This window comes from Marmota flaviventris, chromosome 3, assembly GCF_047511675.1.
Source record: "Marmota flaviventris isolate mMarFla1 chromosome 3, mMarFla1.hap1, whole genome shotgun sequence".
NCBI lineage: Eukaryota > Metazoa > Chordata > Mammalia > Rodentia > Sciuridae > Marmota > Marmota flaviventris.
The window spans coordinates 150200788-150215392 of record NC_092500.1 but is presented as its reverse complement, the minus strand read 5'-3'; the positions used below and the strand labels follow the sequence as shown (position 1 = coordinate 150215392).

Sequence of the window (14605 nt, the reverse complement as noted above, 5' to 3'; positions counted from 1 at the left end):
GAGGGGCCATATGAACTGACTTGTGTTCTATGGGAATCATTCAAGCTGCTCTGAAAAAGTGACTGCAAGGTTATTGGAATGAAGCAGCAGCATCAGGAGCTTTCAATAACAGTGCAGGTGGTGAATGATGACTGGTAAAAAGTGGTTGTATTTAAGATATTTTTGGAATTTGAGGAAGGCTTGAAACTTACACTGTTTAGGGGGACTACTCTATGAAAAAGAATAAAAAAATATGAATAGAGTTAGGTCCAGGACTAAGGATGTAGCTCAGTAGTAGAGCATTTGCATAGCATACCTGAGGCCCAGATTTATTCTTCCCCAGCACAGACATCACAGGGAAATAAAAAAAAAGGTTAGGTTCTCATGTGAATATTTAGAATAAGAAGTCATAACAGATTACAATTTTTAAGTACCAGAAACTTCAGAAAAATAAGAGTATTATTCCTTCACTGCCTGACTCAGCATGTAATTGCCCTCTTCCATGTTTGGGCTACAGACTCCTTGATTTCTCTGTCACATGACCACCAATCATACTGAATTTTTATTATCAGTGAATTAGAAAACTTTCTTTTATCCCACAGTTAGCTAATGAAAGTAATGTGTCTCTAATGTTTCTTATAATATTTTCCTCAAGTGCTCTTTCTTTTCTGCAAGGATACTTCGAATCTGTGGTTCCCAAACTTTAGGGAGCATCAGAATCTCTGAGTCCTTGTCAAAATACAGATTGCTGGGCCATCCCCACAGTTTCTGATTCAGTAGGTCTGGACTGGAGAGCAGCCCAAAAATCTGCATGTCCCACTTGCCATGCGGTGCTATCGCTGCTGGCCTGAGGACCTTACTTTAAGAACCTCAGCCCTTTTTTCCTCCCTCTTGACCCTGCTGTTTGGGGGCTAAGGGAAGGGCACTGGAGTGGTATGTGGGTTGAGGGACCTTGCAGACTGGGTAATGATGGCTCATGAGCAAGGAGTGAAGCAGCATTTTTTTTGTTCAGATCCTGGTACTCAAGGATAAAGACAGAATCTACCTGCTCCTTGATGTGACCAGGGCACATTGTCCCTGGATGATGAACAAATGTGAGGTGACACTGGCAGCACATAAGTCTCACCTGGAATCCCCAGGATTACCACCACTGGTAGCATCTTGGCCTCCAGCATGCAGTTAGAGTTACTGGTTCCATTCTCCCTGTTCCCTACTTTGATCAGTAGAGAACAACCCACTAAGCCATGAAAGGATAAGCTTCATTACCTTTATGGTAAATTTGACTCTGCAGCCGACTGTAGGATTTGCTGATGGATTGAATGTGGAATATAAAATAAATAAATATTAAGGATGACTTCTAGGTTTGGGGCCTGATTGATTAGGGCATGCTCATGCCATTTACTGAGAGTTACAGATTGGAAGATCCATGAATTTTATTTGTACTAATTTTTTTGTGACTGTTATGCCAGATTACCACAAATTTAGTGAATTAAAGCAACAGAAATTGATTTGCTCAAGCTCAACATGCCAGAAGCTTAACAGCAGCATCATTGGGACAATGATAAAGTGTGTACAGGGATGTGCTCCCTCTAAAGACTCAAGAGGAGAATCGACCTGTTGGTGGCTGCCCAAGGTCCTTGACTATAGTTGCACCACGACGTTTTTCTGCCTACTTTTACAATACCATTTCTCCTATGTAAATCAAATCATATCCCTCTGCCTCTCATAAGGATATTTGTGAATAGGTTAAGGAATCGTCCAGATAATTTCCCTAAGTCAAGATCCTTCATTGCATCTGCAAAGGATCTTTTTCTTTAAAAAATAACAGTTTATAGTTTCCTGGGATATAACCTCATACAATTAAGAGGCCATTATTCATCCTACTACCACATGTGAGTTTGAGATTCCTGATACATTCCAAAGTGGAGATTGGGATGAATTTAATAGTGGGTGATTAAGAAACGGGGCAGTATAGGAAAGAATACTTCCAAATACTTCCGTAAGAAAAGGTGAAAATAATGAAAAGTTGAAAGCATACTGAAAGTCTGAAGGGCATTAAAATTGTGTTTACTTAATTATGAACAAATGCAACATACTGTCTTTCAGTGTAAATTAGTAGAGGGCAGGTATAAGGTGAGGTAAGCAAACTCTATAGAAGGTCTGGTGTTCCATAGGAATAAGAAATACTAAGTGCATTAAAAGTCAAAGTAAGTAAAGATAAAAGAATCATAATGAGATGTATCTTTCAGATTTTCTCATGCTATTTATTATTTTACCAGACAAGCTTGAATTTAAAAACTGGTATAATTGTATGTAAGGAGGAAAATGCTACAGAAGTCAAGGTCACCTTGGAAAGTCAAAGAACTCATGTTCTGAAATGTAAGATACATAGCCTTTACCTGGAAGAGAGTTTTCAATATTAATGCTTGGAATAATGAGACAAATCCCTGATTCTGCTGTGGTTGCTTCACCACATGATGTGTTCTATAGCCCTACACCTGTGCATTTGAGAGTGGGACTGTATCAGAGCTGTAGAAAGGCATTTTATATAACAACATATATTGTTATATAAATGGTCAATGAAGAATTCCATTTAGAAAATCATGATTTACATTTGTGGTTAAAAAAAACGGTTGGTATTATTGCTTGTGTACTATTCTAATAATAATTAAGTTGAAAATATAAAGTGGTTTTATATGAAGAAAAATAACACAAAGATAAATATCTCTTTTCATTATTATAGATCAACTAACCCATATCTTGCTTAGCAGATACCAAAAAGAAATTCTAGAGTTTCTAGAATTTTCTTTTTAGGGTACATGAGGTAATGTAAAATTTCTCACTAAATGTTTAGTGCTCTAATTTCTGCATGATATTTCTTTTTCTGATTTACTTGAATAACATTTTAGTTTTGCCTTGAAAAGTATTACTTAAAATATTTGTGAAATACTTCCTACTGGTTCAAAAAATAGCTCTTTGGCTCTAAATAAAAACTTTTATTTCTGACTTAAATGGCAAATCAGCATGGTTCAAGATGTAGTTATGACATCTAGCTCTCAGTTATGACTTCTAAGCAATGAAAGAATAGGTATTCATACTTTTGTAATTGATTCTAAAATACCCAGAATGTATAAGAATAAGGCAATGATAATGTTAGTAATTAATTTTTAAAATTTTTATAGCAAACTGCCAACAAGAAATACTGTAGTCAGTTGGACATCTAGCAGAAGGGATCATCTTATTGACTTGGTGGCTCAGAAGTCCGAAGAGCAATGGACATGTTCAGTCTGTACGCTAATAAATAAGCCCTCTGCTAAGGCATGTGATGCTTGCTTGACCTCAAGACCTATTGGTAAGACCGAATTTTGATTTCTAGTTCATTGCATTTCCAAAAGGGTCATTTATAGAAAGTTAGGTACGTATCTCGCTTCATCTTGATATTCCATCACTAAGTCAAATGCTTTCTTTCTCAAAGGTTTAAAGGAATTGCCATCCTCTGCATGTAAACCATGCCAATATTCTGTTGAATATTTTTTATAGGGAGGGAAAACATGCTTGTGCTAAAACAGTATGTGCCTTTGTATCTCAAAAAACTGAGATGATCACATCTGTTCTCTACTGTTTCTAATGAATTATTCAATAAAGCTTTGTTTTATGCAGATTTCAGCAACTTTCGAGTTTGTTATTCAGTCCAAGTGTTTCATAAATTGAAAGGGAGGATTTCTGTAAGAATATCTTTGCAGGTGGAATAGAAAAATGCTGAATTTTTTCTCTTCTTTATCCTTCCTACCCTTGTTATTAAAATCTTTACCCAGACAATTGTACTGATTTCATTGAAATCCTTCAAAATAACTCTTTATAGCTCACAATTTCATGCGTTCGGAGAATGTAAAACCTCAGAGGAAACCTGTGATTAAGAACCATCTCATTGATGCAGCTTCTATTGTGTTCTCAAAGTGTTATTTCTTTCTTTCAATTAGAGATGAGAAAGTTCATTCTTGACTTAAAGACCTCTACATTGTGTTAGCTGTCATATTGTGTTTTGTTCCCTGGGCCTGCAAGGCAGGCATCACCCCTTGCACAGCTTTGCTAATAGCTGAAGGGACTGCGCCTCCTATTTCCATCCCTCCTTCTTCAGTATTATTCAGCAGAGCACCCTCAGAAATCCAGTCTTAGATCTCCACATTATTTCAACATTCTCAAATGCCTTTACATATCTCACTGTTTTTGTGTTAATTTTTTCTGAGTATGAAAGACATATATCCTTAACTACAATTTAGAATATAGTACAAATTCCAGAATCCCAGGATATTTTGTTGAAATGTTTTATTTGATAAATATTAAGTCTGTGTGATTCATGTTTACTTATTCTAAATAAACCTTTTACTTGGCCTTGTCATTAACAGAAACATTACTGGTAGTCCATACTACAGAGTCTTCTGAACCTAAAGCTTTATGAGACATCTTCTCTTAATTACTACTGCTTTAATGCTTTGTCTAATGTTAACAAAACTGATGGCTGTATTACCTTTAAATGCTTAAATATAAAACACTGCAAACAAAAATCTTTGTTAACTCCATATCTGGGTCCCTATAGGTTGTTAATATTTTGCATTTTAGATAAAACTTCACTTCCTAACCAGAAAATGATTATAACTTGCTCAACCTAACTTTGCCTTATTAGTTCTACATATAAGTTCACTGCAATAAAGTGAACGAAATTTTCTAATCAAATGAAAAAAGATGTTTCAAATAGTCAATATATTATATTTTTAGGAATACTGCAGAATTACTTATCTCTTCTTTCAGATTCAGTGCTCAAGAATGAAGAAAATACCATTGTTTTTAGCAACTTGATTAAGTATCCTTGTAATAGCTTTGGAAACACACATACAGAAGTAAAGATCAACAGGAAAACTGTATTTGGAACTACAACTCTCATCTTAACTGATTTTAGCAATAAATCCAGTACTTTGGAAAGAAAAAGAAGCCAAAACCAGATACTAGACGGGGAATTTCAAAACTCTCTTCCTACAAACGTTTGTCTTAGTTATACACAGCACCCCTCCAAGGAGAGAACAAACTATATAACTCAACTATCTAACAAAGTAAACATATCACCTTTGGTCTGCTCTCAGTCTGAATTATTTAGTCCAGCACATAAAAAATTGAAAACAACCCACTACTCAGAACCAGATCTCAAAAGTTGCAACCCTGGATTTTCTAACAGGTATGATGCTTCTAACCCTTGTCTTTAAGATATTTGAATTCAGCTTTGTTTAAGGTATTTTTGAGATCTTTGAGGTATTTGTACTGCATTAAGTTTTTAGAAGGCAGAAAAATCATCCATTGCTAAAGAAAGTTGAATTGATTTTGGTAATATAAGTCAAACACTGAAAAACCACTGTAGTAATTTGCCTGCTTTCACTTCTCTCATTTATAATGCTAGAGAAGGAAAGGAAATAAACAGATTTCCAACACCTATAAAAAGTTGTTTTTTTTTTCACCATGACCATGTGCATGCTTAATACAGAATATATCAAAAGCATAAAGAAAAATGCTTAAATTGCCCATAATAATACCATTTACCAATAACCCCTTTTAACATCTTGTTATATAGAATACCCCTTTTAACATCTTTTTATATAGAATACTTCTCAACTGACAGTGAGCTACATCCTGCTATCCCCAGCATAAGTTGAAAATGTCTTAAGTCAAAAATGCAGTTAATATACCTGCTAAACATCAATCATAGCCTAGCAGCATAAGGACACTGAGTATTGGTTGTTTCCCCTTGCAGTTGTATAGCTGACTGGGAGCCGCTCACTGCTGATGTCCAGCATCAAAAGAAATTGTCTTGCTACATATCACCAGCCCAGAAAAAGATCAAAATTCCAAATTTGAAGTATAGCTCCTCCTGAGAGCCCACTGCTTTCACACCATGGAAAAGTTGAAAAATTCTAAGTGCAACCATCATAAGTTGAAAACCATCTAAATTTCCCTACAGTGAAAAAGTAGTACTGAAAAAGACACTTTTGTAAAAGTTTAATAAGTGGCCTCTATTTTAGAGACAGAAATCTGAGATACCTTTAGTGATGTTTCTGTTAAAGAACATAGTTGTATCTCACTCATCTATGTGGGATGGTATTCTCTGTTTCATCCAAAAAGTCCCAAAAAGTATTCATGCTGTTTTTATATCTGAAATGAAAATTGTAATTCCCATTTATAAATACTACCTGATTGAATGTGTTTTATGAGACTACCAGCTCCATTTCCAGAAAACTTCAATTGCTGTTAACCAAGATGCAGAAACTTGAATAGTGTCATCTCTTTTCTCAGTAGTGGCAGCTCCTTAATATTGGGACAATCTTCTGTTGGCCCTCCTTCCCCCATCTCATTTCCTCCCTTTATCTGGGATTCCTAACCACCATGATATGAATTTATACCTCCATCAGAAAGAGATATTTGCCCACAATTTTGTTTTCCAAACTGCTTCTTTTTCATCAAAAAGCAGGTGCCATATATCCAGTATTTTAAAATAAAGAGTATAACTTGTGAATGCAGGATATTCTTCGCATGCAATGGGAGACAGAATTATTTTGGGGTGAATCTAAAGTAAATCTGGGTGGAATTCTGATTGCTAGCTTTTCCTAAGATTGCTGTGCTTTGCTAATAGGAAGATTACCTCCACTGGGCAGTGGATAAGTGGTTCTCCTAGACCAAAGTCTGGGAATTCTTAAAGCTTATTTCAGAGACAGCTTTTGCTCAATACATGCATTTAGATCAAGTTTCCTATCACAACTTTAAATTTATAGCACTTAATCCCAATGATTTATTCTTGACTTGTTTTTCAAAATACTTTCATTCATAATCTCTTATGATAACTGATTTAACTTCTGTCCATGATACTTACATTTCAATTAAGCTATAGTGGGCAAATTTTTAACTTGCTGGGTAAATATAATATCTTTTCACTTTAACCTTTATTAGTGCCTCAATGATGGAAATTATGGAGGAATTAGTTAAGAATATCTGAATTGAGAAGCTATTCTGTAGGAGAAAATCATTTTGAACAGCTTTTCTGTTCTGTGGCTTAAGTAAAAAGAAGTAGAAGTGATCATTTTAAAATATTGTGTCATTCGTTGTACCCAGATGAAATATCTTGGCATATTTTTATTTCCTTAGTGCTTTAAAAAAAATCTTAAACAATTTAGCTAATGAATCATGGATTTAAAAAAAAAATTAATGTAACCTTAAATTTAAATGATATCTTCATAAGCCATTAGTAATAGAATTACATGATTAATCACAGTACACAGTATTACTTAGAAATGCTGCAGCCATGTGAATGTATTGAATATAGGAACACCAGGACTGAGACTCCACAATCAATCAAGATCAACTAGCAGAATAAATGTCAAGTGATGAAATAAATTCACCCAGCAGCCCTTCTGCACCTAGCTACTTTACAAGGAATAAATTGCAAATTACTGTCATTTATTTCATTTTTCTCCTTGTCTGGCAACTACAGTGTTCATCTTGTGGACAAGACACCTAGCAGAAGCTCACAACATAATACTATTAAAGCAGGTGGTCCACTCAGAATTTATACCAAGTTAAATTTTTTGTTAATAATTACAGGGTAATTAATTTGGCTTTTGTTCTCTTAATTACTAGTCTCATCACCCTACTATGCATGCCATGTTGATGAGGCATATTTTTGGATTGGTCTTTAAATGTACTTGAATGTTATCCAGCTCCTGGATTATAAATTAGATAATTGACCAATTTTTAAGCAGTTAAGAATAACTACTATAAACAATTTTAAATCTTTGATGCAATTATTGTAAATAGAGAGCAAAACACAGTGATATATTCCCAAAGTCATCATGTGTTCTAGGTTGAAATTTTTCCTGAACTGATGCAAAGGATGCTTTAGAAGAGTGAAATGACATTGTTAAAATTATAGCATTTTCTCACTGCCATCAGTGGTGTGGAAGGTATATCTCTAATCACTGGTGCTAGCACTAACACCTCTTTCTAGATTCCAGGTCATCCTTTGAAGTTTTCTCTCCCTAAGGATTGCAGAATCACAGACAACTCAGGATAAGTCATTTACTTATCTTCTGTTTGTTTTAATCCTTGAGATAATCTCAGATGACAATATCTACATTCAATTGCACTGATTAATTGTAAATTTTTCAAATAGCATCTTTATTTATATATAATTTTATATATAAAGATGCTATTTGAAAAAGATCTCCAGGTTGAAGCAAGTAGATTAGAAAATGTTGAATTAATTGTTGTTAAAGATGTCTGCCTTTAAAATTATATATAAAACTAAGGATTTTTTAAAAATTAACATAAATTTAAATGAATTTTACATTCAGCAAATGAATTTTAAAAGAATTGAGTAGTTGCAACAGAGAACACAAGACCCACCAGCCTAAAATGTGTTACCAGAAAAGGTTTGCCACTCCTGATATATTATGCCATTTAGACATCCATATTCAAAATGATAGACCTAATCATCAAAATCAACTATTCTCTATGCTAAACTTATCTATGAAAATGCTTAGCTACATTTTAGAAAGTTTTAAAATAATGCTTGAAGCAAAGAGGAACCAAGATGTCCTCAATTAAGCAGAATATTTAATTATCCTAGATAATGTTTTCTATCATAAAATTAAGATTAGCTGTGCATATTTAGAGCCCATGTGATTGTGATCGCAGGTGGCATCCAGGATGTTGGTTACATTAACTCCATGCTTGAAACTTAATGTGCATATGAATCACCTGGGAAACTTGTTAACATGTAGATTCTGATTCCTTAGGGTTCTGGAATAGGGACAGTTAATTCTGGTAAATCTAAGGAGCTCCAGGTGAGGCTGATGTTTCTGGGCAGTGAAACACACTCCGAGTACCAAGGTTAGGATAGCATATGACTAGTTTTTCCTTCAACTTGATACCAAGGAGGAAACAAAATGGAAGACAGAAATGAACCAGAGGTAAGACTTTGAGGCCCCTCTTTCCTCCTCAATCCTACCCTCCACTTTTGCCCCTCTCCTCAGAGAAGCTTTAAGAGTAAACAATGGCAGCCTTTCCTTGGGTATGTGGAACCCTGGAGATATCCAGGTTGAAGCAAGTAGATTAGAAAATATTGAATTAATTGTTGTTAAAGATGTCTGCCTTTAAAATTATATATAAAACTATGTTTTACATATGTATATTTTAATAAGCATCATTTCACTCATTGCTAGTAATCTTAATTGTTTTTCTTTTTAAATTTAAAGAAAAACACTATGAAATCACTTTGATTTTTAAATCTCTCGACTTTTCTTACACTGTCTAGATATTCACCCTCTCTTCGTGTTAAAATTTTAATGTCACCTCTTTTGGAGGCATTTTGTCAAATGGAAGGTTATGGAAAAGAAAAGCTTATTACTTCTCAGCTTTGTTTTTGTTGTTGTTTTTTGTTTGTTTCTTTCCATCCTGGGGATTGAACTCAGCTGTGCTATTTCTAATTTGATATTATGCATCTCAAATATAAGCCACCACCCCTACTCTGAAAAATATGCCAGCAAAGTAGTGACTGGTTAAATATCTGTAATGGTTTCCTTAGTATTACCCATAGTTACTTTAAGTTTACAAATGACTGCCATAGGAACACGTTTGAAAACTGCTCTCAGAACGTTTAAGTCCATCCCAGCAAACATTTTTAAAGCAATATATTTAAGCATCAGTTTTAAAAGTAGGTTTAAACAAATTTTATCCCAAATAAAATATCATATTCTCTGAACATTTCAATTAGGATGCCTTGAGGCACTATTATAAAATCAGGTATCTGAAAAATGCGTTAGGAAGCAGGTAAAAAAGAAAACTGATTTTTTATTTTTTTTAAATAATTTAAGAATGATATTTGTTTTTCTTTAGAAATTTCTCCCCAAATAAGAAAGGATGTACTGTTTAACCTTAAAAAGTTAAAAACTTTTAGTTTTGTTTTGTTGGATTATTTGTTTTGTTTTGGGTGCTGGAATGAACCTAGAGCTTTGCACATGCTAAGCATCTACACTACTTCTGAGCTATACCCCGAACTCCTGGTTTTTATCAATGTGAACACTTTTTCTTTAACTGGCTTATTAAAAGTCTATTATAAAGGCATGACTTAAAATATGCAAAATATAGAAAATTAAAAATAGCGAAGTTCTTTTTCAGAGAGAAAATTCTGCTTATACAGCTAGAGTACAAGGTCAACTCCTCAGCTTTGTTCAGCGAATACAGGAATGACCTCCAAATACTCTTGATTCTAATTGTGGGAGAGATAAAGCTTCCCTACTAGCTTCACAAAATACACATTTCTGCTCTTCTAGGCAGCCTGTTTCTTGCTAGAATATGATTGCAACTATTATAGTAGCCTTGATCAAAGAAAAGCATAGAAAATTGTCTTTAAAGTGGACAGTAGAAAGAGTGTCTCTTTGGCCTTGTCAGAGCCATTGATGAGAGTTTCTACCAATGAGAAAATAATTAGAGAAGATTGTGACTCTGCTTGCTTTATGGGGCAAGGGCCAGCTAGACCTGAGAATATTTTAGAGGAAATAAAACTGTCCACACTGAATACTGGGTAAAAGAAGAACTGAATATCAGAAAGAGAACTTAAAATTTAATGTAATGGATACACAACAATTCAGCTGTCTTTATTCTTCAGAAATTTAATTTCTGTGCTTTAGATACATAGGTAGCTTGAGAAGTGAATTAGAATTACCTTGGAAAACAATTTAAAAGGCAGTTTGTACAATTACCTAAAGTTCATGGTGACCTACTTTTTGATATAATTTTTTCCTATAAGCAGAGTTATAACAGGTACAAGTAGAATGGTGTGAATGATCCCCCTACCACTTTTGCTGTAATTATTTCATGACCTGTCATTACAGTGAACTCCAAACAAATATGACAGCTGGTCCTTGTACCTTAAATAATGGCGGCCCTCGATGCAGTAAACACAACCTCCGCTGTGTTCTGCGAGTTGTGAGGAAAGATGGTGCAAACAAGGGAAGACAGTTTTATGCTTGTCCTCTGCCTGGAGAAACACAATGTGGATTTTTTGAAGTAGGTGTAAGATTTATCAAGCTTACTATGGTGTCATTGAATTTGGGTTATTAAAATGTAACAAACAGCAATGCTCTTTCAGTTTTACCTTTATATTTTAGCCAGATTAGTATTCAGTATAAAACCTGAATGTTGAATAATTTAAAATTCAAAGAGGTTCAGAGAAATAATAATAATAGTAGAGAAATAATAGCTATTAGACTATCAGAGTATATCATATTTGTAATCACTAGCATAAAAATTTTGCCCTTGGTTCACAAAGATGGAAAGGTATTGACTAACAAGTACTGGTATACTCATGTGGTTAATAATCCAAAATAAGAATTTGCTCTTTCTGACGTCAGTGTTCTATCAAATTTTTGGATTCATTGGACAGAGGTACATGAGGAAAACAATGTACATGCCTTGAATTTACAATAACCTTAGTGAACACCACTACACAAGTTTGACCAAGGGGGAGAAAAAGATGATAGCACTAAAATAATTTTGTTGTATTCCTTATGACTTTCCAGTCTATGATTGTGTCCTTGAAAATGAATCTGAATAGGAGACACTAATCTGGATTTCCTTCAGTCAGTCTCACTTTCTGCATTTCTCTCATTATGAGACTCACAGGCATAGTGTGAATCTAAACCTTAAAGGCACACACTTTTCCAAGTTACTCTTCATCTGATATATAACTGAAAAATGAAAATACTGACCTATTTCAGTGCTGGAGCAAAAATTTTCTAGTTGGGCTTATTAAAAGATAAAATATCTGTCTTCAATGTCTTTCCTTCTTAAGAATTTCCTAGGGAAAATTTGATAGTGATTTTACACCTCTGAACAGGATGTAACTCTATCCTCCTAAATCCATAAATTTTCTCCTCAAGAAGCTTTTAATAGATACAATGGAAAAAATAATAATAATAATATTAGCAGTAATATAAGACTCCTTCATGCCCCTCTTGAGGCCCAAATAAGAATAATACAATGGAACCTGCCTAATTTGGATATGTTCCTATTGCAGTCTTTCTTTTCCTAAGAGACTCAGGAAGTTTAGCATTAATGTTATGACAAATATTGGATCTTGTGATTTTTAACTTCAACTATAAGAGGGAACTCTAGTGATTACTTTATTACAAGATTCTGATAGTTTTCAATTATTCTTAATAAAGGGAAGGAGTTTCTATATCTTTAGATATTTGGCAACTGTAAGCTCATAATTAAGACGATTTTCTGTGTGATTCAAACACATGTGTAAAAGAGATGCTTCTTATAGGATAGAAACTTTATTTAAGGGCAACAAGTAATGGTTTATGTCTATTTTACAATCAAATTAATAGCACTAGGAGTGAAGCCAATATGACACCAATCAAACGAGCCTTGGCCTGGTCTGTACATCACAGTAACTTGCTCATAAAGTTTACACTTCTGTGTTTTTGTTTCTCTAGTGGGCAGATTTGTCCTTCCCATTCTGCAACCATGGCAGGCGCTCCATCATGAGAACAGTGCTGAAGATTGGACCAAATAATGGAAAGAATTTTTTTGTGTGTCCTTTTGAGAAAGAAAAACAGTGCAATTTTTTCCAGTGGGCAGAAAATGGTCCAGGAATAAAAATTATTCCAGGATGCTAATATTTTCTCTTTCTGTAGAATATCTGACACTTAATCCTTTCAAACTTTTTTTTTTCTTTATTCTGATTTCTTTTACATCAATGTTTATAGCAGCACAATTCATAATAGTAAACTGTGGAGCCATCCTTTCAAACTTTTTAATAAGAAATGTTGTAAAATACCTGTGGCATATGTAAATTAGGTATTTGGGTATTTGAGAAGAGTTTTTTTTTTTTAATGTGTATCATCCATCTATTCTGTGACTTTTTTCTTTTATCTTAATGTACTCTGTTCCATCAGATGGGCAGCATATTCCATTTATAATGTATATTTAATGCATGTAATAATCACAATAAAGTTATCTTTAGTAAGCTCTTGGTCTCTTGAAACTTCTTTGAGGAAGCCTTTATTTTTTAGTATAAGACTGGAGCACAATGTAATAATAAGATACTACATAATGAATATTTTTCCCAGGTATTACCATTACCAGTATTTTTAAAATGATTAAAAGAATTTTTTGTTTTTTTTTAAACAAAAATGAGATTTGACATCCTCTCTATGTAAAAGAACATTTTATTCTGTTCAACAAACATTAAGTTCCTCTGATATGCAAGGAAAATGCCAAACCCCTTTCTACCTTCAGGTGTGTTTTCATGGAAAGTTATTAGATGATAAAAGCAACATTTAAGAGCAGAAGTTGCTTATACATGTTTAAAAGAGGAGTAGATTTATATTTTTCTAATCTTTTAACATATATTATTAATAGAATTAAGTCAATTTCAAATTGTTAATGTATTGCTACAGTTTGTGGATCTAAAGTGCCCCCCACAGACTCATGTGTTAAGGACTTGGTCACCTGCCAGTGGTGCTATTGAGAGGTGGTGGAACATTTGGGATGTGGGGCTTAGTGGTCATAGGCATACCCTTGAAAGGGATGCTGGGATCCTGGCCCCTTCCTTCTCTTTCCTTCCTTCTGCCATAAGGAGAGCTGCTTCGCTCCACCATGAGCTCCCCTCCATGATGTACTTACTGCCTTGCCATTGACCCCAAAACAATGGAACCAACAGACACCATAGACCGGAACTTATGAAACCACGAGCAAAAATGTTGATGGGAATTGCTGAAATAGTCTCTCACAGTGTGAAAGAGACTTTGGGCTTACTCTGTGCACAGTATGAGCAAGTGAGAATTTATAGCCACAGAGCAGTGCAGGAAATAGTGAATATACTCAGAAGAAACATAAAGGGTAAGGATTCTTGCTAAAACTGTTTAACAGGATTCTTAATGAAGTCTAGGTAGGGTGATCAAACATCATGGGGTGGGTAGGGAAATGTGGAGGAGAAAGATGGTAGGTGGAGTATGGCCAAGCTGATCAGATAACAAAGAATAAAAGTTTTAGCTAAACTGACTTTGCAGAGGTTTTTGCTAAAACAAAAACAAAAGTGAAGAAATGTATAGTTGGGCCTATGAGAAGATTAAAGTTAGGCCAAGCAAAGAATCTCTATCATAGGTGACCAATATTAGTAAAATTGACATAGGAAATAAAAGAGCAAACGTTCTATTTAGTTTTCCTCACGATGCCATAAAAAAAAGAAACCTCTTTTCTCTTTGGATATCATTACAGCACTTCATATCTTTTTTTTTGGCTTATACCCACAGTCTGCCTATGATTGCTATAATCTACTATATAGGATATATATATATATATATATATATATATATATATATATATATGTATATAATCTCCTATATATTTTTTAATATTTATTTTTTAGTTGTAATTGGACACAATAAACATTTATTTTATGTGGTGCTGAGGATCAAACTCAGGGCCTTGCATGTGCTAGGCAAGCACTCCACTGCTGAGCCACAACCTCAGCCCCACTATCTGTATTGTTTAATGTTCTCTTTCTAAAGCATTATAT

The 14605-nt window shown here is 34.3% G+C and overlaps 1 protein-coding gene across 1 annotated transcript in view; it reads left to right on the top strand.

Moving 5' to 3' along the window:
* Neil3 (nei like DNA glycosylase 3) overlaps window positions 1-13051 on the top strand; it is a 43492-nt gene extending 30441 nt beyond the window's left edge. Inside the window, exons 7-10 of the mRNA XM_027927171.2 lie at window positions 3162-3331; window positions 4789-5209; window positions 10911-11085; window positions 12519-13051. Of these exons, the coding sequence (XP_027782972.2) occupies window positions 3162-3331; window positions 4789-5209; window positions 10911-11085; window positions 12519-12701 (949 nt within the window). The 3' untranslated portion in view covers window positions 12702-13051. The remainder of the gene's footprint in view (window positions 1-3161; window positions 3332-4788; window positions 5210-10910; window positions 11086-12518) is intronic.
* Window positions 13052-14605: the final 1554 nt, after the last annotated feature.